The sequence below is a fragment of the Agelaius phoeniceus genome, unplaced genomic scaffold, assembly GCF_051311805.1.
Source record: "Agelaius phoeniceus isolate bAgePho1 unplaced genomic scaffold, bAgePho1.hap1 Scaffold_305, whole genome shotgun sequence".
NCBI classification, from domain to species: Eukaryota; Metazoa; Chordata; class Aves; order Passeriformes; family Icteridae; genus Agelaius; species Agelaius phoeniceus.
The window spans coordinates 32604-59977 of NW_027509934.1; the positions used below are offsets into that span (position 1 = coordinate 32604).

A 27374-nucleotide genomic window follows, 5' to 3' on the forward strand; every position below is an offset into this window, starting at 1 on the left:
GCCAGGTGCCAGAGGAGGAAGGAAGCCCTTCCCACCTGGAGCAGAGGCTGCGTAGCCTTGTGGCACCGAGCGTGTGAGACAGAAAGGCCCTTCCTTTCTGGAGGGGTAACAACACTCAAAGCTCTTTCTCGGGACAAGCCGAGCAATGGAAGGCCAAAGTAGCCTTCAGTTCTTCCAGCAGCTTTGGGAACAACTTGAAGGAGGAGCAGAGCTGGCCTGGTGCCTGCCGGCTCTGCAGGCAGTGGGCATGGCGAAGCTGCAGCTGCATCTGTCTTCTTGGCTGAGGCTTTATAAATGAGGCGCTTTTCTGTAGTTCCTTTTCAGGCATGACGTGCAAGTTGCCCCTAGAAGTCCAAAGGCAGCTGTTTTCTTAGCAGAAGGAAGTCAGGAGGAGGCAAAGCCAGCAGCTAAGTCTGGATAAAAAACTTGGCTAACCTCTTTTCCCCCCCTCCTCCAAACAGGCAAGTGTGAAGCACTCAGCAGAGATCTGCCCGGGAGGAAAAGCAGAGCCAATCTCTGAGAAGAAGGGACGTGCGAGCTCTGGCGAGGACGGCTGCTCCCCCTGGCCTTGGTGTGGGACCTCCTGAGCTGCCATTCCTGTGGTGGGAGTGTTCCTCCTCTCCTCCGGCCAAGCCAGAGACCGCCTAGGGAAGGAGCAGGTAAGGTTGAAGTACCGAGGTCTCCCAGGTAAGAAGTGACACGGCCAAAGGAAATGGCCTCAACTTGCAGCAGGGAAGGCTTAGATTGGATTGGAGGGAAAATTTTTTCACTGAAAGGGTGCTCAGGCGTAGGAGCCCAGGGAAGTCCCCATGCCTGGAGACACGTCAAGGATGTCAAGATGTGGTGTTTAGGGACCTGATTTGGGGGGGCAGCAGCTGGGCTCGATGTCCTTAGAAGGCTTTTCCAACCGCAAGGATGCTACGGATCCTATGGTTCTGGAAAGCCTTGACCCCTCTGGCTCTAGCACAGCACCTGGATGCTGACAAAATGAGGCTGGTCCTAGAGCCTGGAGGTCCCTGTGCCACAGGGAGAGGACAAGCCGGTGTCACCTGCAGGGAGGGTCTCGTCCCCAGAGAGCCGTCAGTGACTCCGTCCCTGCCCGGGGCTCTGGGTGCGCCCTCGGGGGGCGGGGGACGACACCTGCCCTCAGGTGTCCCTCTGGGCACCTGGGAAGGGAACCAGGTCCATCCGTGCGGCAGCTGCAGGGCTTGCAGGCTTTGGGGTTTTGCAGCTGTGTGCCTTGTCACAAGGTGGCAGGGACGTGACACTGCCTGGCAACGCTGCTGGCCTCGGATCCTTGCTGCTCTCATCCTTATCCCATATGGATTTAGCAGCAATCTTCTGTCTTTGCTTTCAAACTGTCCTTGGGAGAGTTCCAAGAGAGGGTCATTAGTTATTTCAAAGCCTACATCTTTTACCTCTTGGCACTGAAGAGAAAAGACACAAACCTGCTTTGCATCCTTCTGCCTGGAAGTCATTGTGACACACAGGGAAGGGAGGAAGGGGCTGGCCGGGGTCAGCCTCTGCTGAGCCTCAGCTCTTGCTGCTCCTGCTCACAGGGTAAAGCCAAAAGCTGTCGTGATCAAAAACGCAGGCCGCCCTTCTGACCTGAGTCACAGGGGCCGTTTCTTCTGAATGAATCAAGGTGGGAAATCATTCTTGGAGCTTCAGAAGAAAAAAAACCCCAGAACCGTAGGTACATTTGTAAGAGTGGGTATGTACGTACATTTCCTTCGATGAAGAAGAAAATCTTAGAAATATCATGTCACGTCTGGCTTCCTAGAGAAGATCCTGACCTCTGGGCTTCTGAAAGCAAATGGCTGTGCATTTATAGGAGCGTTTCCCTTCTTTTTATGTGCCTCCCCCAGTCATCTTCTACCCTTGCCCACGGCAAGGAGAGTGCGGTGATTTGGCTGCTCCGCTCTGCCGAGGTTGTTGCAGGCTGTGTAGCAGGGAGTGAGGCCTTTTGTGGCTGCTCATCAGACATTTTCCTACAGCCTTCTCCCTGCAATGGTAAAATGAGACTTGTGTTAGCGAGCAGTCAAGTAGAGCAGGTAACATTAGAAAAGAATTGTTTCTGAGCTGCTGTTCACTAGCACGTGTTTCCCCTTTCCGGCAGAGCGCGCATCATTGCGGGCTTGGGATCGATTGAAATGCGCTAAGGAAACCAGCTCTGGGGAGGGAGGGAGGGAGGGAAATGCTCTCTTAACATGTGCCAATTCTTCTGTCAAACTCATCAGGGCAGGACAGCGTTCAGACTGAAAGTGTAAGAAGATGTGGAGGGAGACAGAGAATCTGACAGGAGCACCGGACTCACAAGTGCACGAATTTTGCTTTTGGCTTGGATTCAAACGCAGAAGTTGTAAGGAATTTGGGAAGGAGAAGGGACATTTCAGAAGGAGAAGAAGAAAAAGAAGTTGTTGTTGTTGTTACAGCCCTGGCAAAATCTTTGGTTCTAGCTAATAAAGGAAGCTAGTTGAAATAAAAAAAAAGAAAAAAACGTGGGTTTTTTTTTTCCTTCGCTGTTGTATTCGTTGGTGGTTCGTTATATGGTGTGTTGTTTTATTTCTTGGTCTTATTACCTCTGTGTAAATAGTTTTTTTGAGTGAAGCTCACTTTCTGGACGGGTTGGTTTGTATTTGAGGTAGGATAAATTTCAAGAGGTTTCTTTCCTAGACTTCTGACAGGTATTCCTGGGATTTTGGTTTTGTTTACTGTGTGTATCAACAGAGAGATTTGGTAGGGCCAGCTGGGCTGCTGGAGTTTTGGGTGTTAATTTATGAGATGGCTTTTGTTCAATGCAGTTTTGAATTGTTGAAAGGGTTTTTAATGTAGTGGTTTTAAGGCGGTCTTTAAGAATTGTTTGTATCGTTTCACGTTGTTTGTAGTTGGTGTACGATCAGGGATATGGTGGAACTTCTTGAACGTTCTGGTTTTAGCGTTCCTAAGTTCCGATTTCTTTCTGCTTTGCTGTTTTGTTTCTGGTTTTCTTTTGGGGGACAGGGGCGTTTGTTGACGGTGGGTTTCTAGAGGCAATGTGTCTTTCAATTTGGGTAGTGATATTTTTTAGTATTTTAATAGTTTCGATTTTTTTTATTTTCATGCTTTTAATGAGTTGTTTTAAAATTTGGAAGATAACCTTTCTAGATGATTGGTTATTATTTGTGAGTTAGCCTCAAGGTAGAGCTTTGGGGGCTTTTTTTAGTAATGTTTAGGGTCAGTTGTAGGGTTTTGAGTTTAGTGAGTTGGTTGGATTGAATTTTTCATGGGTGTTTGTTTTGACTAGCAGTTCTGTCATTTTCCATGTGTATCTGAGTTTTTTGGGGTTTTGAGCCATTGGTTGAGGAGGAAGTTTATGATGAGAATGTACGGAGCTTTTGGGCTAGTTATAGTGGGATTTCAAATGTCTTGACAGTTCGGTTGATTTGAGTTTTTCTTAGGGTTAAATGTTGTGGGGTCTTTGTTCTGTTAGTCCTAGAAATAGGTTTGGTTTGGATACGCTGCGATGGGATGAGCGTGGGCTGCGTACCGGTGCTGCCGAAGGCGCGGTATTTGTGTGGTTCTGATGCGTTGGGTTAACAAATTGATACGGTCTAATATATAGATTAATTAAAGTAGAAATAAATATCAATATAAAAACAAATATAAAATGATAGTGGTAAACATAAATAGAGAAAACAAATAGATAAACACATAAAACTATACTATATAGTATATTATTGTAACAGATGCTAATCTATAGAAACGATAGTCTATTATATATGTATACAAAGATATATAAAGATCGGTTGTAAATATAAAAATATTTAGATAGAGTTAAAAGGAATTGGGGATTTTTTGGGATTTTTTTTATTAGGTTATAGGCTGGGGTTTTTTTTCTAGATAGAAATAATATAAAAATAAAAATCCAGATCTCCAAATATATAACGCGTATACCGATCTCTCTAAATATTGAATATAAAGAAATAGAAGTAAAAGAATATCTAGGATATAAAAATACTATATATCTATTATTCTATTAAAAGGTATTCTCTCTAGTATGTATAATACCTACAAATGTAATAAATAAAAATTATAAAAGTAAATGTGAAGAGAATGATGAAAAATGAGATGATTTTTAGAGTTTTAAATATGGTTTAGATAAAGGGGTGTCTTTGGTTTTTGTTTGGTTAGAGGCAGGGGTTTTATTTGAAATAATAGAAGTATTATAGAAATGTGAATCTTAAGATAGAAATCTATCATAAGTCTAGAAAGAGAAATGACGAAACTATGGATAGAAATTGAAATCTAAATCTATGTCAGTAATATGAAGAGTTGTAGTATAGAATAGAAATGACCTTATGTGGCAATATAAATGAGAAATGGGAATAGAAATAGAAGAAGATGTAAATATAGTTGGAAAGAAAGGGAATTTTTTGGCTTTTGTTTGAGTAGAGGCAGGGGTTTTATTTGAAATAACACAAGTGTTCCAGAAGTGAAAATCTGAACGCAGAAATAGATAATCAATGAATCAAAATACGTATAAAAATATAGAAATAAGTCCTCGGAATAGATGTAATGTAGAATATCAATTGATTTATAAATTGACATTGATAAAGAGAAATGGATCAGTAAGCAATACACATTATAAATAGAAATGTGACTATCAATAGGAAAACCTAGGGGTAAAATCTATTCAAATATTGTCTAAAAGAAAGGGTTGGGGTTTTTTGGGCTCTTCTTGGGTTAGAGGCAGGGTTTTTATTTGAAATAATATGAACATAGATATTACTCTTACCTGTTTCTAAATATTGAGATAGATAATCAAGATATAAATATAAAACCTAAGGAAATAGAAATAATAGGAAGGGATGTAATATAGAATACAAATAAGAGTAGACATTGATATACAGTTTAAATGTCAATGTGAACATGAACCTGAAAGATACAATTTTAAAAAAGATTGAAATAGAGTTGAAAAGAAAGGGGTTCTTTTTGGCTTGAATTTGGGTAGAGGCAGGGGTTTTATTTTAAATAATGGAAGAGTTACAGAAGTAAAAATCCTAACACAGAAATATAGATTAAATATAGAAAGATATGAATAAAAAGATGTCAATAAATAGAAGAAATAGGAACAGATGTAAAATAGAATATAAACTTATAAAAAATCGGAAATTATAAATGTAAAAATAAACATTACACATCAATATACATTTGAAATATAAATGTGGATATAAAGATGAAAAAAAAATAATTTTTTTACAAATTTAAATGCAGTCGAAATTAAAGGGGGTTCTTTTTGGCTTTTATCCGGGTAGGGGCAGGGGAATTATTTTAAATAATGTAAACGTTACAGAAGCAAAAATCCTAACAAATATATACTTACTATGTAAAAATATGTATAAAAATAGAGAAATAAATTTAAGTACTAGGGAGAGATGTAATATAGAATAGAAATTTATTTATAAATAGAAATGTATAAATATACATCAATACGCATTATAAATAGAAAGGTGAATATTAATATGAAAAACTATTTTAAAAAATATTTACATATTTTTTTAAAATAAATTGTTGGGTTTGGGTTTGGTTTGGTGTTTTTGTTTTTTTTTTTTTTTTTATCCTATTAGGTTAGAGGCAGGAGGATTTTTTTCTTCTTCCTGGTTGTTTTGGGGCATTTATTTCAGAGCAGCTTCTGGGGGGGATCGCCCCTGTTCCTTTTTGCCGCCTTGGCCGCCCGCAGGCCCAAGGCGCGCGGCGCCCCCGGCTGGGGTGGGCGGCAGTGCTGCCGCCTTGTGGGCAGAGCGCGGTACTGCAGCCCGGCGCCGCCGCCAGGCAGCCCTCTTGGGCGTGGCGCGTGGCGGAGTTTGTTTGACCTTCTCAAAAGGGCGGAAGAACGGAGGGCCCCCGGCGGTGTGTCTATGCGGACTGCCTGCACGGAACACCGATGGCGGCGCGGCCCCGACGAGCTTTTCTGTGGCGTTTCAATTGCGATGATGGCATTCCGGTTCGCCTGCCGGGTTCGGCGTCGCGGGAAATCGTTTCTAGGGCTCGAGGTGGGTGTCGGCATTTTGATCAGGCAGCTGGCAAAACGGCTACGCCTTGGGGTCTTTCCAAGGGGCGCTGGGGGCGGGGCCGGGGCGGGGCGCCGTGTCGACGAGGTGACGTCATTCGGCGGCACTCTGCCTGCAGTTCGCCCATGCAGACGGCAGGGGGCGCTGTGCCCGCAGTGCGCCCATGCAGGCGGCAAAGGGCGCTGTGCCTGCAGTGCGCCCATGAAGACGGCAGGGAGCGCTGTATACATAGAGTATTAAGTATAAACTATCTAGAAGAAGAAATAAAAGCTCGATGTCACCTGCAGCTGTAGAAAATTTCAGGCTCCCATGGAGGAAATAGTTTTCCTAAAATCATTACCGTTTTGGGGTTTTTTGCACTCCCCGGTAGCCTGAACGTTTCTACTGCTGCTTTTTTATCCTAAAGCCAGAATGGAAATCCCAGATTAGAAATACAGGGAAAGAAAGAGAGAAAGAAAGAAAGAGAGAGAGACAAAGAGAGAAAGAGAGAAAGAAAGAAGGAAAGAAAGAAGGAAAGAAAGAGACAGAGAGAAAGAAAGAAAGAGAGAGAGAGAAAGAAAGAGAGAGAGAGAGACAGAAAGCGAGACAGAGAGAAAGAAAGAGAGAGAGAGACAGAAAGCGAGACAGAGAGAAAGAAAGAGAGAGAGAGAGAAAGAAAGAGAGACAGAGAGAGACAGAGAGAAAGAAAGAGAGAGAGAGACAGAGAGAAAGAAAGAAAGAGAGAGAGAGAGAGACAGAAAGAGAGAGAGAAAGAAAGAAAGAAAGAAAGAGAGACAGAGAGAGAGAGACAGAGAGACAGTGAGAACGAAAGAAAGAGAAAGAGAGAAAGAAAGAGACACAGAGAGAGAGAGACAGAAAGAGAGACAGTGAGAACGAAAGAGAGAGAGAGAAAGAGAGAAGGAAAGAAAGAGACACAGAGAGAGAGAGACAGAAAGAGAGACAGTGAGAACGAAAGAGAGAGAGAGAAAGAGAGAAGGAAAGAAAGAGACACAGAGAGAGAGAGACAGAAAGAGAGACAGTGAGAACGAAAGAGAGAGAGAGAAAGAGAGAAGGAAAGAAAGAGACACAGAGAGAGAGAGACAGAGAGACAGTGAGAACGAAAGAGAGAGAGAAAGAAAGAAAGAGAGACAGAGAGAGAGAGAGACAGAAAGAGAGACAGTGAGAACGAAAGAAAGAGAGAGAAAGAAAGAGAGACAGAGAGAGAGAGAGACAGAAAGAGAGACAGTGAGAACGAAAGAAAGAGATAAAGAGAGACAGAGAGAGAGAGAGAGAGACAGAAAGAGGGACAGTGAGAACGAAAGAAAGAGATAAAGAAAGAGAGACAGAGAGAGAGAGACAGAAAGAGAGACAGTGAGAACGAAAGAAAGAGATAAAGAAAGAGAGACAGAGAGAGAGAGACAGAAAGAGAGACAGTGAGAACGAAAGAAAGAGATAAAGAGAGACAGAGAGAGAGAGACAGAAAGAGAGACAGTGAGAACGAAAGAAAGAGAGAGAGAGAAAGAGAGAAAGAAAGAGAGACAGAGAGACAGAAAGAGAGACAGTGAGAACGAAAGAGAGAGAGAAAGAGAGACAGAGAGAAAGAAAGAAAGAAAGAGAGACAGAGAGAGAGAGACAGAAAGAGAGACAGTGAGAACGAAAGAAAGAGAGAGAGAGAAAGAGAGAAAGAAAGAAAGAGAGACAGAGAGAGAGACAGAAAGAGAGACAGTGAGAACGAAAGAAAGAGAGAGAGAGAAAGAGAGAAAGAAAGAAAGAGAGACAGAGACAGAGAGAAAGGGAGAGAGACAGAGAGACAGAGAGAAAGAAAGAAAGAGAGACAGACAGAAAGAAAGAAATAGAGAGAAAGGAAGAGAGCGAGAGAAAGAAAGAAAGAGAGAGAGAAAGAAATAGAGAAAGACAGACAGAAAGAAAGAAAGAGAGAGACAGGAAGAGAGCGAGAGAAAGAAAGAAAGAGAGAGAGAAAGAAATAGAGAAAGACAGACAGAAAGAAAGAAAGAGAGAGACAGGAAGAGAGCGAGAGAAAGAAAGAAATAGAGAAAGACAGACAGAAAGAAAGAAAGAGCGAAAGAAAGAAAAGGAAAAAGGAAAGGAAGAAAAAAAAAAGGAGGAAGAGAAAGGAAGAAAAAAAATGAAAAAGGAAAAGGGTGAGAGTGAAAAAGAAAGCGCGAAAGTGGAAAAGGGGGTGAAAAACAGAGTGAAAAAAAGAAAAAAGAGTTGGAGTGGAAAAGAAAGGACATTCGGGAGGGGCGGTGCTGCCTAAGGTGCTTCCGCGCCCAGGAGCGAAGGAGCCGTTTGATCCCCTGGCGGGAGCGCCGCTCCCGGTGGCGGAGAACGGAGCGGTGGCTGTCAGTCCGAGACTCCAACTCCCGGCAGGCCCTGCGGCCGTAAAGCGCGGCGTCTGACGCAACGGCCGACGCGCCATATGAATGGCTGGCGGCCCGAGGCGGCCGCGTGCCGGGGGAGCGGGCTGGGCGCGGGGAGCTCCCGGCGCCTGTCCCACGCGGGACGGAGCCGCGGCAGCGACGCCGGAGGGGCGAAGCCTCCGTCCGGCCGTCCGCACGGAGCCGAGCGGCGCGGAAGGGGCGTCCGCCCGGTGCCTCGGCCTCGCTCAGCGGTCCCGGTGGCGGGGGCTGAGCTCGGGCGGGGCGCGCTGCCGCCCGCCGATGGCGGAGCGCCAGGCGGTGCTTTGCTGCCGCGGGCCGGGAGCTGCAGGAGCCGCCCCGGGCGAGCGGCGCCGGGCGCTGCCGCGGTCACTGTGCGGCGGCTGCCCTCGGGCTGGCGGAGGCGCGGGAGCCGCCGAGCTGCAGCCGTCTCCCTCGGGCCGCTGCCGCTGCTGCGGGCGGGGGCGGACGAGCGGCTGCGGAGGCGGCTCCGCGGCGTGCTCAGCCTTGCGAGCAGAGAGCGCTCGACATCGCTGGCATGACACGGCTGCTGAGTGCCTCAGTGCTCGTGGCTCTTCCTTCCACGCAAACAGATGGAGCGGCATCGCTGAGCAGTAAAACACAGCGATGGCCCGGAGAATGGCGAGCGCAAGGAGCGCCGGGCAGGATCCTTCTGATGGCACAGGTGCGATCGGCAAACTCAGCCCCTTGTGCCCCTGCCCTCCCGACCCCCAGGGGAAATGCTCTCCAGCCTCGAGCTGCTGAGAGACAAAACGTGTGATTTGACACTAGGGTCCGGAAAAGGTTTCCGTTTAGATTAGCAAATGCCTCCATTGTTCTCGGTTACATCCTAGGATCGGTTTTAGGCAGTGACTTTCTACCGCTTGTCGGATTTTCTTGTGCAATGGTAAGAAAATAGGCAGGTCTGATACTGGTTTCGCTTTTTTTCTACTTCATGTTCCATGAGCTGCTTTTATCCAAGCAATTGTTTTAAAGTTCTACTGTAGGCGTTTCTGGTTCACTTTTTTTTTTTTCCTCTAAATCGGCAGTAAATATAGCTGAGTAAAATTACCTTGGTTTTCTTCCTTCTTAAATGTTTTTATTGATAATCCTATTTGAATATGCAGAACACGTGGGTATGTCCTGTAATATATCCTAGCTTTTCTTGTTTACAGGGTACTCAGAAAATATTTTTCCCTTCGAGTCCCACTGAAACATTCTCCGTGCAATCTCCGTTAAGGTCTGTGTTTACAAATAAGCCACCATCAGCTGAGATATTTGCCTGTGTACCTTTTCCTGTCATTCAGAGCTTGCGTTCTGTGGTTTTTATGATAAACCTATCAAACTTGCGAAACCGTTTTGCAAGTCTTAACCGTTGAAGGCAGCAAGAAATGGTTTTAAAGCCTGTTCTTGAGCAGACAAAGGGAAAAAGTGTGAATTTGCTGCTGAACTTGTCCTTTTTCATTTGACTTGCCTTGAATTATTTAGGAAGAGAGAGCACTAGAAAAAAGAGAGAAATAGAATTGGTTCTTGAGCCCTCCTAAAATGCTCCCTGTGATTCCGTGTGGAGCCAAAGTGAAGGGTGATGGAACAGAGCCCCTGTGCTTTAGAAGGAAATCAATTTCAACCTGATCTCCACCCTGAGTCTCCCTAATTTCTGTTTTTAAAATGCAAACTCAGTTTAGGAAGTGTTGGGAGTTAGTATTTTGGGGGAGAAATGGCAGTTGCACAAACCGTTCCATTTCCCAGAGGCTCTGGGAAGGATTCATTTTGTAAGCGCTGTAACTGCCATCGGTTGGTGGTTCGGGGTTGGAATGTGCACTTGCCCTCCGATAAAGCACTCGTTCATTTGCATTTCAGTGCCAGGAGTCTGGAGAAACTGGAGAAGAGCCCAAGAGACATTTTTCATCCTGAGATACAAAAGGTAGGAAGTGACTTTTTTTGGTTTGGTTCTTTTTCTTTATGATTTCCTGGAAATAGAAGTAATTAAGTATAGATCCTACTGGTTTGTTTCTTCCAGTAGCTAATAATAATAATAATAATAATCTAATACTACTTAAACTGTCTCTTTATCCATTGAACTGGCCATTTCAAATCCAAACTTCTAAACACCAATAAAACCATCATCCTTGTAGAATCTTTAATAGGAGGGGGCTAAAGATGCTGTTTTTGTTGACAGGATTTATTGGTTCTTGAAGGGCAAGAGGTGAGTACAAGCCTAACTACTTCTTGCTCACAGACCCGTCCGGTGAATACGGCTTTGTATTTTGATGGGCTTTTGATGACTTCTAAATCAATTGCTTGTTACAGTAAAAAGAAGTCATGTTTTTTTGAACCTGACAGCAAAAATAACTTGAAGCACCAATTTAATAATAATTGATCACCCGTCTAAGTTAATGATTTTATGCTATACTATCAAAGTTTAAAGGTAAATTATTGTGTAGTAGGAGACGGTATAAAATGTATGTTCTAACGTGTAGGATGTATGCAAAGATTAGAGGAAACAAATTTTTATGTCTTCTGTTTGACTGTTTACCAAATAATATTTGGTTTTATTTTCCTGGGATCGGTGAATTTTAAATTTGGAGTCCTCTATGCTAAGGATGGTCAGCTTACAGGGGATGAAATGTTCAGTCATGGTGAGGTTTTCACCTTCTCCTTAATTGTTTTGCTCATCTGAAAAGAAAAAAAAAAAAAAAAAAAAAAAAGGTATGTTTATTATTTGTTACCCCGTTCTGTCCGTTTCCTCAGTATTTGCTGGAGCTCTGCTTACCCAAGCTTTGGGTAAAACAAGCTTTGGGTTCCTTCTGTCCCACTGGGTGTTGCCCAGTTTGGTTGCATCTGGTGAAATTCAGCCTGAGCCCTTACAGAACCAGCTCAAACCAGGTGAGAGCCATTCGCAGCTCTCTCAGGACACCCGGCGGAGGATGGGTGACGTTTCTGAGCATCTGGCAAGTGCACTTCTATCAAAACTCGGCCTGTGCAATTTCTGGGGAAAACCCTTCTGTATCCTGAAGGGTTCCTCAAAGTCTGTTGAGGATCCGGTTAGCAGTTGCTCACCTGGATGGTTCCAGCTCCTCAAGCTAACACTTGTACTCTTGCCCTGTAGTTTAGATCTATTGTAGTTTTGTTATTTTGCAAGATTTTACGTCTTTGGACAGTAACGTGCATTTCACTCTTTGGAACCTCTCGGATCGTGCTTTGGTGCAGCACCACCTAATGGGACACTTGGCTGCTGTGCTGAAGGGCTTGGTTACTAGAATTGTAAATCCCGGAGAGTTTGTAAGTCTTCTGTCCCCAGGGAGGTGTCACGCTTTGTTCACCGTTGCTCTGTTTGTCGGGTGCTGCTTCTCGTCGGAGGTATTAACTTCAAACTGCCCTGTTCTTTTTTGAACTTTTTTTCCTGGTTCTCTCCGTAGGGCAGGGAAGGACTCTCGTATCCCGGTCGTCAGACTCAGCGCTGCCCGAGAAGATACAGAGACTGTAAAAATCATAAGAAGCAACTAGGACTGCAGAGGAAACAAACTGGAGAGAACAAAAGGTGATATTGTTCTCCTTAGCCTGGATTAGAAACATCCACTGCGCTTTGATGCCGGTGGCTGCCAGGGGCTCGTTAGGTCTCTTGAGGCAGGTGTAGGTGTTCACTTGTAGGTTCTATTTTTTGGCAAAGGACCACGAGAGAAGTTTATTTATAGATCCAAATAAACATTCATCTTATCTGAACATAACCTGTCATCCCCTTTCTGACATTAAGGACTCCTGTATAAATACTTGGGGGGGTTTTCTTTGTCGTTTCTGAATGGTTCCATTTTGCCGGCTACTTGAACGAGTCTGAGGGGGTTTAATTGCATACTGCTTCCTTGAAATTCTGTTGGTCCCTGCTTGGAACCCTTCTTGTACTGCTTAATGAAAGACTTCGGATGGTGTTTTCTTGCCTGTTTGTGTTTAAGGTCGTGCTCTGATGCATTTACAGAAGCCATGGCAGGAGAGAGTCAGCTGCTGGAGAAGAGGAGACAGTATTATCCCTGTGCAGCACGGAACTGTGCCACTGCTGTGTCATCAGCTGTGTCTGCACTGAAAGTAGCCACCTTCACTTGTAGGTAGCTCCTTGGTGCTTTAGGACACGCTGAGGGATTTATTCCTTTTGGGATCCACGATGAGAATTCCCAAGAGAGGTAGTAGTAATAAGGTCTGAGATTGGAAAAAAGCCTGTGTCCTTGGAATGTTGTTGTTGTCGTCAAAAGTTAATTTTTCCTTCTTTCTTAGCCAGTAGTCAGCTTTTTGCTTTATTTTTTGTGGTATCAGTATTTGATTGTTTAAAAAATTGCTTCAAAAGAACTGCAGTGGCTGGCCACCAGGACCTTGTTCCGATTTGCCTATTTGCTTGTAGCTAAAACGTTTCCATATTGTTTATCATTCTATTGAAGAAACTGCTGCCCAGTCAACTAAGAACTGAACATCTGTCTGTCTAGGACATGGGGAGAGGATTTAGGTCATGTCTTTGTTTCCAGAAAAAAGTTCCAGTGTAGTTTCTAACTAGAGGAAAAGGGGGGGGGGGGGGGGGGGGGGGTGAAGACTCGGGGCTCTGATGCCGTTGGGGGCACCCCGAGGTGCCCAGGAGAGGGAGCCCCACTGCGGTGCAGGAGCAGGTATGTTATCACGTACTAGAGAGCAAATTATAAATAGAAATATGAAAATTATAAATATAAAAATATTTTTTAGATCGTTAAAGAAAGCGGTTTTTTTAACTTGTCAATAGGCAGGGTTTTGATGATAAAAATGATAAATACAAAGAATATGAAGGTAGAAATCTAAGTCTAGAAAGATATCATAAATACATACAGAGAAAGTTTAAAACTAGAAGAAAAAATCAGTTGCAGCAGTAGATACGATACATAATATAGATAATACTTTAAATACATGTCTAGAATTTTATAGATATTATAGATAATTATTAATAGATTGCATCAAAAGAAACGATAAATATAAATGTGAGTATAATTACACAAAGTATAAAAATATTTCGATACCGTTTAAAAGAAGGTGTTTTCTTGTATTTATTTGGTTAGAGATGGGGTTTTTGTTTGGATTAATAGACGTATTCTAGAAATATAAATCTAACTGTAGAGAGATCCAATCGATAGAGGAGGCTATTTCTAAAACCACAACCGAACGCCGCCGCCTTCGGGGGAATCGCACGAGCTCGGCCGAAGCAAGGCGAGAGCGGCCGACCCTGACGGCCTCGAGCGAACCGAGGCGAGGCTTCCGAGGCTGCCTGAAGCGAAGCGAGCCGAGCTCAGGCGAAGCGAGCCTGCTGCTCTCGTGCGCGCTGCTTAGCGCCAGTGCGCTCCCAGCCTAATGAGCTCCTGCCCGAGCCCGCGCTCCCGGTCGTGTCCGCGCCGTGGCCGGGCCACCCGCGGGACGCGGCAGCGGGAGAGCCCCGAGCCGGGCGAGCTGAACGGGAGGCGGCGGCGCTTGCCCGCCCGCCGTCGGGGAGCCGAGGCGAGGCGAGCGGAGCCGAGGCGCGCCGAAGGCACAGAGCGGCTGGGAGTTGGGCCGAAGCGAGGCGAGCTCGGCCGAAGAGGCGAATGCAGGCGCCAAGAGCCGAGTTGAGGCGCCAAGAGCCGACTGGAGCCGAGCGTCTCCGGAGCGAGCCGAGCTCCGCCGAGCGCCGCAGCATCCCGGGTAGGGCGAGGCGCCGGGCCGGGCTCGGGGTGCAGCCGGGGCTCTGGGAGGCTTCCCCGCCTGTCCCTCTCTCTAGCCCTCCTTCCTTCTCCCCGTCTTCGCCTTCTCTCGCTCCCTTTCCCCCATTCCCTCTCCCCCCGCAAAGCCGGCTCCTTCCTGTCCTGTCCCTAGCCCGCTACTCCCTTCTGTTCCCCCTGTCTCCTTCCTCTGCCCAGCCTCCGTGTACCCTCGTCCCGGGCTTTCCCTTCCCGTGCCGCTTTCCTGCACAGCCCGAGCTCCCTCGCCGCCCTTTGTCGTGCCCTGCTCTCGCTCCTCTCTTCCCGTGCCCCCTTTCCTTCTTTGCCCCGCAGCCGCGGGGCTCGGGCTGCCGGAGAATAAAGCCCCGAGGGCCGGAGCCCGGCGCCCCTGGGCCCTTGCGGGAGTCCCCGCGCGGGGCCGGAGGCTCTCGGCGGATCCCCCCGTGCCGCTCAAGCAGCGCGGCCGACAGCGCCGGAGCTGCGGCTTTGCCGGCATCGCGCTGAGAGCGGCCCCCGCTCCGTGCCGGGCCGTCCCCGCCGTCTGTGCCGCTCCCTCTCTCGCTGCCCCTGGCCCGTGACAGCGAGGCTGGGCAGGAACCTCAAGCCTTCTGGGGGCTGCCCCCCCTTTCTTGTTGCAGCAGAATCCCTTGCTGGGGCCATGCACGTGTGGGAAGGGCTTGGGGGAAGCGCTGCGCTGCTGTCCGGGGCAGTCGGATTCGTTCGGAGCCTTCTTTGGGGGTCAGGGAAAGGCGGGGTGAAGACTCGGGGCTCTGATGCCGTTGGGGGCAGCCCAAGGTGCCCGGGAGAGGGAGCCCCACGGCGGTGCAGGAGCAGGTGGGGGGCGGGCGAGGGGCGGGGGTCACGCTGGGTGCCGTCCCCCAGAGGGACCCAAAGCTGCCACCAAATGCACAGGGAGGGGTGAGTGGGTGTAGGATGCTAAAACCTGGCAAGGCATTCGGTTTTCTAGGTATTGCTAAAGAATAGGAATTGGTCTCTAAACTCAGCTGGGGAGAAAGCCTCTCTATGCACTCATTTGTTTACAGGAATGTAGAAGGTTCCGACTGGAGATGCGTAGTAGTTCTGAAGATATTGCCGTGAGGTTTTGATCTAGGAGCGGACCGAGCTGTGCCCTGGAACCCTCAGAACAGCTGCAGGGGCTGAAGGCGATAGAAAGGGCTCTCTGGCACCTTTTGCCTCCGTTCTCTGCCAGCGCCCAAAGCGTGTCGCAGTCCCGGAAGAGGCGCTTGTCATCCCGAGAGCCAAAAGGAAGACGTGTCAAATCCCAGCTCTGCCTTGTGTTTCGTGTGGGTTTTTTACTTCGTATTGATGTCATTCCAGAGAGCAAGGAAAGAAGAAATGGGACCGGCTCCCACTATTACTGTGTGAAGGCTTTCTTGAAAGGCTGCTGTATTTCTATTGTCTTTTTCCACTCCAAGCTTGACTTTTGCCCTCGTTTTTCGAGCTCTGCTGCATTGGGTGTCCCAAGGAGGGCGGGGTTCCTCAGCAGGGCTCTTAGGAGGCGGCGCTGATTCTGCTTTTTCTGAAGGCGTCTCAAAGCGCGCTACCAGAATGACAGTTTTGTGCACTGGAAAGCTTTCCCTCAGTGCCATCAGCGCACGTCCGTGTCTGAATTGTGGAAGCAGACGGACTCAGAAAAGCCAGCACCCGGAGCAGATTTCTGTCGGCTCTGTGTCTGTGAGAAGCGGGCTGTGTGCTGGACGGGGAGAGGCGCTGTTGGAGAGTGGCATCAGCGCCAGGTGTGAGCTGTGAGGATGATGGGGGGCTCGGAGCAGCCCCAGGTGTGAGCTGTGAGGATGATGAGGGGCCGGCTCCTGCCGGGGGGGGGGGGGGGGTGCGAGGCTGTTTTAGGGGGAGGCTTCGCCTCAGCTGCCTTTTGCATGGAGCTGCTGAGTAGAGGGGTTCATGGGGGGGCTCCCGGGGCTGTCTCATGGAAGGACTGCGAGAGCTTCTCGCAGCGTCTGGGCGAACACCTGGATACGCGCTTGGATCCGCGGAGCATCGCTTCAAGGAGGTGCCGAGGGACGAATCTTTGCGCCGGGAAGCAGCAGCCGAACGGCTGAGGGCGTGTGGATTTGGAGCGGGGACTTTGGTCCTTTCCCTTTTCAATTGGATCTTGGCAGTCCCCCCTCCCCGGTTCCCCAGGAACAAAAAGGGAGCTTGTGAAGACAAAAGAAATGAAGGAGAGGCAAGCAGCTACTCTCCTAATATTGTCTGTGTTTGAACTAGGGGGGATCCGCTTTCGCTTGCGGTTCCAAGGATGTCGATTGAAGGAAAAGCTGCCTTTTCCCGGCTGTTAGGGGTATCCCAGGGGTGACAGGGAATCCCTGCGTTCCATTTGAACGGGAATGGGCAAAGTATTGTTGTCATCGGATGGCTTTGATTTGAAGGTAGCCAGCCCATTTTCATCATCCTAAGGTTTAAATGGAGGGGACAGCGCTGGTGTCCCTCCTTAGCAAGGGTTTGAATGGAGGTCAAAATCCCCCCTTGCACATGGCTTGAAGGATTTCATTGGAGGAAAGCCCCTTCTTTTCTGCTCTCCTAGGGGATGAACTTGAAGGGGAGAAGCCATTTCTTTGCCCTTGTTGAAGCGAGGTGAGCGCCGCCCGCGGCGTCAGTTTCGGGGTTGAGTTGCGGGAAGCCGCAGCTCTGGCGGCGTTTGCAGGGCTGCAGTCGGGCTGTGCCGCTGCATTTGAGGGCGCTTCTTGTGGCCGCGGCCCGGGCCGGAGCGTTGCCGCTCGGGAGCGCTGCCGGCCCGGGCCGGGCGGGTGCCGAGGCGCACGGGGAATTTGGCGCGGCAGCGGCGGAGCCGCTTTGCCGGTGCGAGCCGCCGTGCGGAGCCGAGGGCAGCTGGCGCCGGGCCGGCCAAGGGCGGCAGAGGCGGCGCGGGCGCTGCTGCGCCGGCCCGGCCGGTGCCGGCCGCTCTGTCCGCTCCGGGCGCGGGGCTCGGGCGCCGCCGGGGCCCCCCGGGCAGGGGGAGCGGGCGGGGGCGGGGGGGTCTCCGGGGCGGCGCCGCCCCTGCGCGCCGGAGCAGCCGCCGGAGGAGCCGCTTTGCCGCCGGGAGCCGCGCTCCGTCCGGGGCCGGCAGCGCGGGGTTGGGCTGCCGCAAGTTCTTGGGTGTCGTGGTTCGGAGGTGCTTTGTAGGGATCGATCGCACGGGTTTGTTCTGGTCGCAGTGGGTGTGCGCTAAGGGCTATGGCGTTCTTCCTTGACCGGTAAGGTTCTCGGTTCCGGTGGTGACGATAAAGGTTTGGTTTGAATCGAGTTCCGTAGTCGGATATTTTTTTTGCCGGGCTATTCTGTTTTTAAAGGCGTGCAATGGTTTCTACGGGTCGTTGCGTGAAGCAGCGGCTCGGATTTTAATTCTGTCGCCGTGGCTTTTATTAGCGTGGGCGTGTAGCGTTTGTTTCGGTGGGTTCGAGGTGGCGTCGTGTCGTTAATAGCGGCGGGGTTTTTAAAATCTCTCTAATTGCGTTTGTGTTTCTCGTCTTCCAGGGCTTTTATTTCTTTGGTTTGTTTGATTGTAGTGTACGTTTTATTGTGACGGATCATTTGGGAGATCTTGTCAATGGTTACGTTTCTCTTTCGGCTTTGTGTTTATTTCTGGGTGGTATTTTTATTTTGATCGAATGAGGCTCTATGCGTTTATTCTTCAGTTGGGAATAATTTTTTTGAGGTAAATTAAAGTTGCTTTGGTTTGGGGGACTTTTGTTTTACAAATGTATTTTCTTTTGGTTTTTTTTGTTTTTTTCTTTTTTTTTTCTTTTGGTTTCTTGTTGTCCTTTGACGTATTTGGTGGTTATTGATCAGTTTTATTTTTGGGAACGTGGGTATTTATATGGTGGGTCTTTTTAAGTAGGGTTTTTTTTTTTTTTTTTGGGTAGTTATTTTCTTATTTTTTAGTGGTTGAGATTATTTGGTTTTTTTCTATTTCGTTCATTAGTTCGCTTTCTAAAGTTCTTTTGACAGAGTATTGCTTATTCTTTGAGTTAGTGTAGATGTAGAATTTTGGTTAGTTTTTAAAATAACGTTCAGGGTCAGTGGCACTGATTGGAGTTGAGCGAGTTGGTTTGGGTTTTTTTAGAGGTTTTTGTGATTTGCTGCGTGTGTTTCTCAAGGGTTTTCTTTTCGTTTGGTTCCATTTTTCTGATGTGATGAGAACTGTTAGTGAAAAGAGTGTTGTGTGTTTTTTTCGCTGGCAGTCGTTTGGCTGGTGGAGGTATCTTGATGGTTTTGGAAGACATTGGTGGGAATTCGATGCTGTTTGTTTTGTCATTGCATTTAGGAATTGGATTTTAAATGTAAAATTCTAAGGATAGCTATCTTTAAACAAAACGAGTAGATGTGTAGAAATGGGAATAAACTTTCATTTTGATCTATTCGATCTCTATTTAAAATTTAACAGGTAACTTAAGTCATGATATATTCCAATAAGATATTGTATTTTTCAAAGAGCATTGTGTATGTTGATAGATATATCAATAGAGATGCTAAATATAAACACAGCTCAAAGGAAATTTTAAATCTAGAAATGTGTTGCGAATCTATGCAGATATATAGATCAAATTATTAAAGGATTGTAAATGTAAAGTGACATAAATCCATACAACACGTAATACAAGTGATACCGTATAGATCTTATGATGGTATATTATAGGAAACGGCTATAAATCTAGTACATCACTATGATATAATATCTAAAACATTATAGATATGGTAACTGTAAATACAACAACATTATTAAAAGTAGTTTAAAAGAAAGGATGGTTTTGTTTTTTACTTGGCAAAAGCAGGGGTTTTATTATAAAAACTACAAATACAAATGATAGAAAGGTAGAAATCTACTTGTAAAAAGATCTCATGAATACATCAAGATGGATATAAAAATTGAAAATATTAGAAAAAAGAAGTTGTAGCGGTAGATTTGGTACATGATAAAAATAATGATTTATCTCTATGATGTGAATAATAGATATGTGCTATGTAATGATGAATGGAATGCATCAGTATAAACGGTGACTATAAAAGTGAATCTAATTATGCAAGCTCTAAATATAAAACTATTTCAATAGAGTTGAAAAGAAGGGTTTTTTGGTATTTGTTTGGTTAGAGATGGGATTTTTTTTGGAAGAATAAAAGTATGATAGAAATCTAAATGGAAGTCGAGAAATATACAGTCAATATATAATGATATTGCTAAAACCACAAAGTATGAATAAATACAGATAATAGGAATAGGCATAATAGATGGTATAAAGGACGTAACACATCACTGTCCGGTCTAAATATGCGTGTGAATAGAACTAGGAAAACTAGAACTATCAAATTTATTTCAAGAAGGCATGAAAGAAAGGGGGCTTATTTGGTTCTTGTTTGGTAAGAGGCAGGTTTCTGGCATTTATTTTTAGAGGAGTTTTTGGGGGGGATGGCCCCTGTTCTTTCTTGCCGCCTTGGCCGCCCGCAGGCCCAAGGCGCGCGGCGCCCCCGGCTGGGGTGGGCGGCAGTGCTGCCGCCTTGTGGGCAGAGCGCGGTACTGCAGCCCGGCGCCGCCGCCAGGCAGCCCTCTTGGGCGTGGCGCGTGGCGGAGTTTGTTTGACCTTCTGAAAATGGCGGCGAAAAGGGCGGGAAAGCGGAGGGCCCTGGTGTGTCTATCCGGACTGCCTGCACGGAACACGGACGCCGGCGCAGCCCCGGCGGAATTTTTGTGGCGTTTTAGGTGTACCCAACATGGGCTGTGGGGTCAGCGGCGCCGTGGGCGGGCGTATTTTGGCGTGTTTCGGACCGGCATGTGAGTAACCGCCTCTCTCGGCCGAGGGGGCCTCTCTGGGCCGCCATGTTGGGAGTGGCGTGTCACCAATGTCGCGGGAGTTTGTTTGACCTTCTGAAAATGGCGGCCAAAAGGGCGGGAAAGCGGAGGACCCCGGTGTGTCTATCCGGACTGCCTGCACGGAACACCGACGCCGGCGCAGCCCCGGCGGGATTTTCTCTTGCGTTTTAGGTGTACCCGACACGGGCTGTGTGGTCAGTGGCGCCGCGGGCGGGCGTATTTTGGCGTGTTTCTGACCGGCATATGAGTAACCGCCTCTCTCGGCCGAGGGGGGGGGGGGCCTCTCTCGGCCGCCATGTTGGGAGTGGCGCGTCGCCAATGTCGCGGGATTTTTTTTTTTTTGACCTTCTCAAAATGGCGGCCAAAAGGGCGGGGATATCGCGGACCCGGGAGTCTGCCGCCCTGTGGCCAGAGCGCGGTACTGCAGCCCCCCGAGCCAGCGCCCTGCCCCTCGCCGCTGGCTGCCGGGGGCGGGGCAAGGGCGCGGCTGCCGAGCGAGGCAAGGGCGAGGGGCGGGAGCGAGGGGCGGGCGGGGCGGGAGCGAGGGGCGGGCGGGGCGGGAGCGAGGGGCGGGCGGGGCGGGCTCGGTAAATGGCCGGGAGGGGTGAAAGACGTTCAGGAGTGCAAAAGGGACACGATGGCTGAGAAGAATGGCCGGGGGGGGGGGCGGCCCGGCGGGGCCGCTTTCGGCGGGCGGCGGAGGCGCGGTCGTAGCGCTCCGCGGGCCGGGGGCAGCGAGCGGGGGCGGGCGAACGCCGTCGGAACGGAGCTGCACCCCCCCCCAAGCCCGCACACGCGCCTCTCCAGGAAGCGACGGCGGGCCGGAAAATCCCGGCGGGGCGGCGGCGCTGCCCGCCCTTTCTGCCGCCAGCTTTGCAAGGTAAGACCGTCCGCCCCGCCCCGCCCCGTCCCGCCGCCCTCCGGTGTCTGTAAACAGACGGACTCCCTCTGCCTTCCCACTTCTCCGTGCTGGAGAGTGGGAGAAAGGTCCGTGCTGCTTGCCGTGTCCTCGGTGGGCAGAGAGCTCTGACCTTGCCTTGCATGGGCTGCTGAGGATTGGATCCATGGGGATGTGCTTTGATGCATTTAGTGACCTTTACAGATTTCTTTCCCCGCTTTTTTCAGTTCCCAGAATCATGGAAGAATTCAGGTTGCAAGGGGCTCTAAAGATCACCTCATTCCAAGGCTGCTGCTGCCGTGGGCAGGGACGTGCTTCCATAGAGCAGCTTGCTCAGAGCCTCATCGCAGAGCACCGACGGGCCTTGAGCACTTGCAGCGGTGGGGCAGCCCCGGGACCTCTGAGCAACCTGTGCCCTGTGCCAGCCAGGTGCCAGAGGAGGAAGGAAGCCCTTCCCACCTGGAGCAGAGGCTGCGTAGCCTTGTGGCACCGAGCGTGTGAGACAGAAAGGCCCTTCCTTTCTGGAGGGGTAACAACACTCAAAGCTCTTTCTCGGGACAAGCAGAGCAATGGAAGGCCAAAGTAGCCTTCAGTTCTTCCAGCAGCTTTGGGAACAACTTGAAGGAGGAGCAGAGCTGGCCTGGTGCCTGCCATGGCTGTCTGTCTTCTTGGCTGAGGCTTTATAAATGAGGCGCTTTTCTGTAGTTCCTTTTCAGGCATGACGTGCAAGTTGCCCCTAGAAGTCCAAAGGCAGCTGTTTTCTTAGCAGAAGGAAGTCAGGAGGAGGCAAAGCCAGCAGCTAAGTCTGGATAAAAAACTTGGCTAACCTCTTTTCCCCCCCTCCTCCAAACAGGCGAGTGTGAAGCACTCAGCAGAGATCTGCCCGGGAGGAAAAGCAGAGCCAATCTCTGAGAAGAAGGGACGTGCGAGCTCTGGCGAGGACGGCTGCTCCCCCTGGCCTTGGTGTGGGACCTCCTGAGCTGCCATTCCTGTGGTGGGAGTGTTTCTCCTCTCCTCCAGCCAAGCCAGAGACCGCCTAGGGAAGGAGCAGGTAAGGTTGAAGTACCGAGGTCTCCCAGGTAAGAAGTGACACGGCAAAAGGAAATGGCCTCAACTTGCAGCAGGGAAGGCTTAGATTGGATTGGAGGGAAAATTTCTTCCCTGAAAGGGTGCTGAGGCGTAGGAGCAGGCTGCCCAGGAAAGTCCCCATGCCTGGAGACATGTCAAGGATGTCAAGATGTGGTGTTTAGGGACCTGACTTGGGGGGGCAGCAGCTGGGCTCGATGTCCTTAGAAGGCTTTTCCAACCGCAAGGATGCTACGGATCCTATGGTTCTGGAAAGCCTTGACCCCTCTGGCTCTAGCACAGCACCTGGATGCTGACAAAATGAGGCTGGTCCTAGAGCCTGGAGGTCCCTGTGCCACAGGGAGAGGACAAGCCGGTGTCACCTGCAGGGAGGGTCTCGTCCCCAGAGAGCCGTCAGTGACTCCGTCCCTGCCCGGGGCTCTGGGTGCGCCCTCGGGGGGCGGGGGACGACACCTGCCCTCAGGTGTCCCTCTGGGCACCTGGGAAGGGAACCAGGTCCATCCGTGCGGCAGCTCCAGGGCTTGCAGGCTTTGGGGCTTTGCAGCTGTGTGCCTTGTCACAAGGTGGCAGGGACGTGACACTGCCTGGCAACGCTGCTGGCCTCGGATCCTTGCTGCTCTCATCCTTATCCCATATGGATTTAGCAGCAATCTTCTGTCTTTGCTTTCAAACTGTCCTTGGGAGAGTTCCAAGAGAGGGTCATTAGTTATTTCAAAGCCTACATCTTTTACCTCTTGGCACTGAAGAGAAAAGACACAAACCTGCTTTGCATCCTTCTGCCTGGAAGTCATTGTGACACACAGGGAAGGGAGGAAGGGGCTGGCCGGGGTCAGCCTCTGCTGAGCCTCAGCTCTTGCTGCTCCTGCTCACAGGGTAAAGCCAAAAGCTGTCGTGATCAAAAACGCAGGCCGCCCTTCTGACCTGAGTCACAGGGGCCGTTTCTTCTGAATGAATCAAGGTGGGAAATCATTCTTGGAGCTTCAGAAGAAAAAAAACCCCAGAACCGTAGGTACGTTTGTAAGAGTGGGTATGTACGTACATTTCCTTCGATGAAGAAGAAAATCTTAGAAATATCATGTCACGTCTGGCTTCCTAGAGAAGATCCTGACCTCTGGGCTTCTGAAAGCAAATGGCTGTGCATTTATAGGAGCGTTTCCCTTCTTTTTATGTGCCTCCCCCAGTCATCTTCTACCCTTGCCCACGGCAAGGAGAGTGCGGTGATTTGGCTGCTCCGCTCTGCCGAGGTTGTTGCAGGCTGTGTAGCAGGGAGTGAGGCCTTTTGTGGCTGCTCATCAGACATTTTCCTACAGCCTTCTCCCTGCAATGGTAAAATGAGACTTGTGTTAGCGAGCAGTCAAGTAGAGCAGGTAACATTAGAAAAGAATTGTTTCTGAGCTGCTGTTCACTAGCACGTGTTTCCCCTTTCCGGCAGAGTGCAGCCGCCCAAGAAGGGATTTTTTTGGCTCAGCCAGATGTGCTCCCGCCTCCCACCGAGACGCTGAGACGGAGCTGAGTTTGCCTTCCAATGTCTTGGAACAGAGGTTCATGGGAAGTTTTCTCAGCTATCTAAGGCACGGAGCCCTGGAGCCAAGTCAGCCTGAGCTGCTGCGTGCTTGCTGTGAGCCTTGAGGTGAGCGCACATCGTTGCGGGCTTGGGATCGATTGAAATGCGCTAAGGAAACCAGCTCTGGGGAGGGAGGGAGGGAGGAAGGGAAATGCTCTCTTAACATGTGCCAATTCTTCTGTCAAACCCATCAGGGCAGGACAGCGTTCAGACTGAAAGTGTAAGAAGATGTGGAGTGAGACAGAATCTGACAGGAGCACCGGACTCACAAGTGCATGAATTTTGCTTTTTGCTTGGATTCAAACTCGGAAGTTGTAAGGAATTTGGGAAGGAGAAGGGACATTTCAGAAGGAGAAGAAGAAAAAGAAGTTGTTGTTTTTACAGCCCTGGCAAAATCTTTGGTTCTAGCTAATAAAGGAAGCTAGTTGAAATAAAAAAAAAAGAAAAAAATGGGTTTTTTTCCTTCGCTGTTGTATTCGTTGGTGGGTCGTTATAGGGTGTGTTGTTTTATTTCTTGGTCTTATTAACTCTGTGTAAATAGTTTTTTGAGTGAAGCTAACTTTCTGGACGGGTTGGTTTGTATTTGAGGTAGGATTAATTTCAAGAGGTTTCTTTCCTAGACTTCTGATCGGTATTGCTGGGATTTTGGTTTTTTTGTTTACTGTATGTATCAAGAGAGAGATTTGGTAGGGCCAGCTGGGCTGCTGGAGTTTTGGGTGTTAATTTATTAGATGGCTTTTGTTAAACACAGAATAATTATGTAAGTTAACAGCAAATTACCCAATTTATCTAGGTAAGCTACCTAAACACAATGCTTTATGTCTTACCATTTTTCTGTTCTTCTGCTCCAAGTAGTTGTGTCAAAAAAGAAAGCGCTGTTATTTTTCTGAAGAGCTTTCTTCTATAACAAGGCCTTTACTCCCTTTGAATTTGAGTCAGAGGAGCCAAACAGCTGCAGCTGCTCTGTGGGCTTCTATATTTGGTGGGATTAGCCCCCTCCCTTTTCCCAGGCATCATGGGAATGGGAGGCGGGCACCATCAGGGGTATATTAACCCCAGCTTTTGGTGAGGGGCTTCATTCCGTCTCTGGGGTGTGCTGGGGTGAGAGCTCTCCTGTTATTTCAGTGAAGAGCCTCTTTTAGCTTAGCTTGCTTTCAGCAGGTGTTTCTGGGCATCTAAAGCAATAGAGGCTTTGAAGATACTGTGAAGAAAATGGCATGGAATACAGGGAGTATTTAAGGTGAAGATTTTGGATTTTGTGTTTAGGGGTGATAAAGCGTATCTGCAATTTCTGGTTTTGTTCTTGTTTTGTGTTTTTATTGTTTTTAGGAGGTGCACAGCTTCCAGAGATCCCAGGTTGTGTCAAGCACAGCACTTCTTTCAGCAGATTCATCATGTCACAGGAGGCATCTGGCAGTGTTAAAAATGATGTTTGAGATTGAGGCTTCAGGTGAGTTGAGGGTTGTGACTGGGAGAGGGAGGGTGAGCAGGTATCCAGTTAGGAGTTATTGGGGGGCAGGGGGGTTTGCAGGCAGCAGGGTGAGAAAGGGTGTTTATTTGAGGCCCCCCCCACACAAGGCTTTTCAGAAGCATAGCAGAGGCATTCACATGTTTTCCTCACACAAGGTCATCCACTGCACTCACAGGAATGCCATTTCACTTTGCTTTTCTCTAACCCAGGTGCCACTAATAATAAAGGCCACAGCCTTGGAATCAGGATGAAGGTGGAGCCTGAAAGAGCCAGGCACACTCAGGAGAGGGCAAGTAGCTGACTTGCTGGGATTTGGCCTACATAACTCTAAACTCATACGTTGGTTTTGTTTTTCTTTATTGTAGCTGACCGAGAGGCTAACAGGTGATCACGGGGCCCTCCGAGGCAGACTCATTTCAGGTGCAACGTGGATTCACATCACTGATCATCCAAAAGATAAGTCGGGGGCCATGGCCTGGAGAAGGGAGGGTAGCAGGTTGGGAGTTCTTGGGACAGATTTAAAAATTAGCAGAGGGAAAAGCAATCTTCTCCAAGGGGCCTCTTAGGACAGCTAAAGGGAGAGACTCCACATTTGATGGCAGCGTGCAGGCGGGCAGGGCAGAGCAGTTCCGGTCCACGTCGTGTTGTCCGGTGTACCGTGTTACCTGCTGTGTCTTTGGGGTCCCTTTTGCCTTTTCCCCTCGAGGCCCTCACCACAAGCATAATGTGTCGTGTTTAACGTCCCCCCGTTTGTCACGTTCTGTGTCACGGGTGTCTGCACATGTTTGTGCCGGAGCTGCTCTGCCCTGCCGCAGAGGCTGATGCAACAGGACAAGGCTCAGGGACACGCAGTTTGTGGGGTGTTGCCGGGCTCTAGATGATATTCCTAGATAGACAGAAGATGTTTGGAGCTGTGAAGATATCTTGCAGCCCTTTGACGTTTGTCCTCGCTTTCTTTCAGACGCAGAAGGATAAAATCCAGGGCAAAATCCATCCACCCATCCCGAGTGAGGAGGTTCCCCCGAGCAGGTCAGTCACCGCTTGTCTCTGCAGGGAGATTGTAAAGTGTGACTCTGTTACAGCTCTGTTCTTTTTCTTTTTAGGAAGCAAAGCTGGACATCAGCAGTCAAGGTGAGGTGGGCAAGGTGAGCATTGAGTAGCGTACAGAAGCAGTTGTTATTGCTCCAGTCTCACTTTCCGGTGCAACTCTAAGCATCTGTTCCTGTTTCTGCGCTTTAGGCAATCCACTAGGAGTATGCCAGGCCCCAGTCACCAACCGGCTGACGTGCCGGGTTTGCCGCTCTCCCGAGCCCTGCGGAAGAATCACGGGACTCGGCAATGAAGCCTCTGCCTTTTCTATTTAAAGGTGTCACCAGGGCAGCCTTCAGCAGTGGCCGAGGAGTTGCGGTGAGTCAGGGAAGTAGGGAGGAGGAGCGAGGCTCCGCTCAGGTTTCAGCAGCGCCACATCACCTCGTCTCCTCTTAGCCCAGGCGTGCCCCACGACGATGGCGTCAGCCTCCGAGTGCGGCTGAAGCGTGCGGCCCCAGGAGCCGGGCATTCTTGGGAAAAGAGTGAGTGGCAGAATTGTTGGGTTTTGGCCAATGTGCTGCTGAGGTTATGCATTGATATTTTGTTTACTTTATTGGAGCAGACGAAGAAACAACAGGAAGTTGTTTAACAACAGTGCCAGCAGGACCTTCCCAGCTGTCGAGGCAGCCTTCCTTTGCACCTGACACAGACCGGCATCCCCAGATGTCTGAGAGATAAGTAGAGGGCTACGACCCACAGAGGGGATGAAACCAGGGCGCAGGGCAGGGACCCACCGGGAGGGGTTTTTGAGTCCGCTTTGGAGACGGGGGTGTCCACGAAGCGGCCCCTTAGGCCTGGGGGGGAAATAAAAGCAAAGTCTCACTTTTGATCACAGTGCTGAGGTGTACAGGGCAGAGCAGTCCCGGTGTGTATTGTGTCCCTTGTCTTTTGTGTATTATGTGTGGTTGGATGTGTCATGTCCTTTACCTTAGGCCTTTGAGGAGCCTAGCAGAAACCGTGGCATCATTGTTAGCATCTGTAATCTCTACATTCCTTGGCCTGGTACCCAGGCCATTGAACCTTTGACTCGGGAGCTCCGACAGGCATCAGAATTGCATCTCTCTTTGGAAGCATCCAGTCAGGTGGCTTTTCAGGTCTTGTTCTGAGCTGCACGGACAGCCGTGCTCCGCAATGCTCCATTTCAACGGATTAGGCTTTGTAAGAATGTGAGGTTAGGGAGAGGATTCTGACCGTAGGATTCCTGGGTATCCATCTTTGCAGTTCTTGGAATAAATCCTTCAGCCAGCATCTTCCTCCAGGGTTCTCTGAGCCTCATCAGTTTGCCATC

The 27374-nt window shown here is 48.9% G+C and overlaps 1 protein-coding gene and 2 long non-coding RNA genes across 7 annotated transcripts; all 3 read left to right on the forward strand.

The window, feature by feature from the left end:
- On the forward strand, window positions 1-23856 carry LOC143693143 (uncharacterized). 4 transcript variants are annotated; one of them, XR_013180652.1, is made up of 4 exons: window positions 15710-15890; window positions 21730-21927; window positions 23395-23592; window positions 23721-23856. It is a non-coding gene; the product is annotated as an uncharacterized LOC143693143 (long non-coding RNA). The 4 variants fall into 4 exon arrangements; XR_013180653.1 differs by lacking the exon at window positions 15710-15890 and adding an exon at window positions 20779-20858; XR_013180650.1 differs by lacking the exons at window positions 15710-15890; window positions 21730-21927 and adding an exon at window positions 1-659.
- LOC143693145 (uncharacterized) lies at window positions 8037-10638 on the forward strand. The gene is made up of 4 exons (XR_013180655.1): window positions 8037-9116; window positions 9607-9671; window positions 10292-10355; window positions 10611-10638. It is a non-coding gene; the product is annotated as an uncharacterized LOC143693145 (long non-coding RNA).
- Window positions 23857-25669: 1813 nt separating the features above from the next.
- On the forward strand, window positions 25670-26924 carry LOC143693142 (uncharacterized). Of its 2 annotated transcripts, none has more exons than XM_077173157.1 (5): window positions 25670-26026; window positions 26101-26128; window positions 26364-26404; window positions 26483-26568; window positions 26649-26924. In XM_077173157.1, the coding sequence occupies exons 1-5, from the start codon at window positions 25875-25877 to the stop codon at window positions 26762-26764; spliced, it is 423 nt and encodes a 140-aa protein (XP_077029272.1). In that variant the 5' UTR covers window positions 25670-25874; the 3' UTR covers window positions 26765-26924. The 2 variants fall into 2 exon arrangements, with proteins under 2 accessions (XP_077029272.1, XP_077029273.1); XM_077173158.1 differs by having other exon boundaries at window positions 26488-26568.
- The last annotated feature ends 450 nt before the right edge of the window (window positions 26925-27374 follow it).

Coding starts and splice junctions, on each gene's coding strand:
- LOC143693142 (XM_077173157.1), top strand. CDS start 25,875: ATGATATTCCTAGATAGACAGAAGATGTTTGGAGCTGTGAAGATATCT. Junction 26,405..26,482: donor GCAGTGGCCGAGGAGTTGCG/GTGAGTCAGGGA, acceptor GTCTCCTCTTAG/CCCAGGCGTGCCCCACGACG. Junction 26,569..26,648: donor CGGGCATTCTTGGGAAAAGA/GTGAGTGGCAGA, acceptor TTATTGGAGCAG/ACGAAGAAACAACAGGAAGT.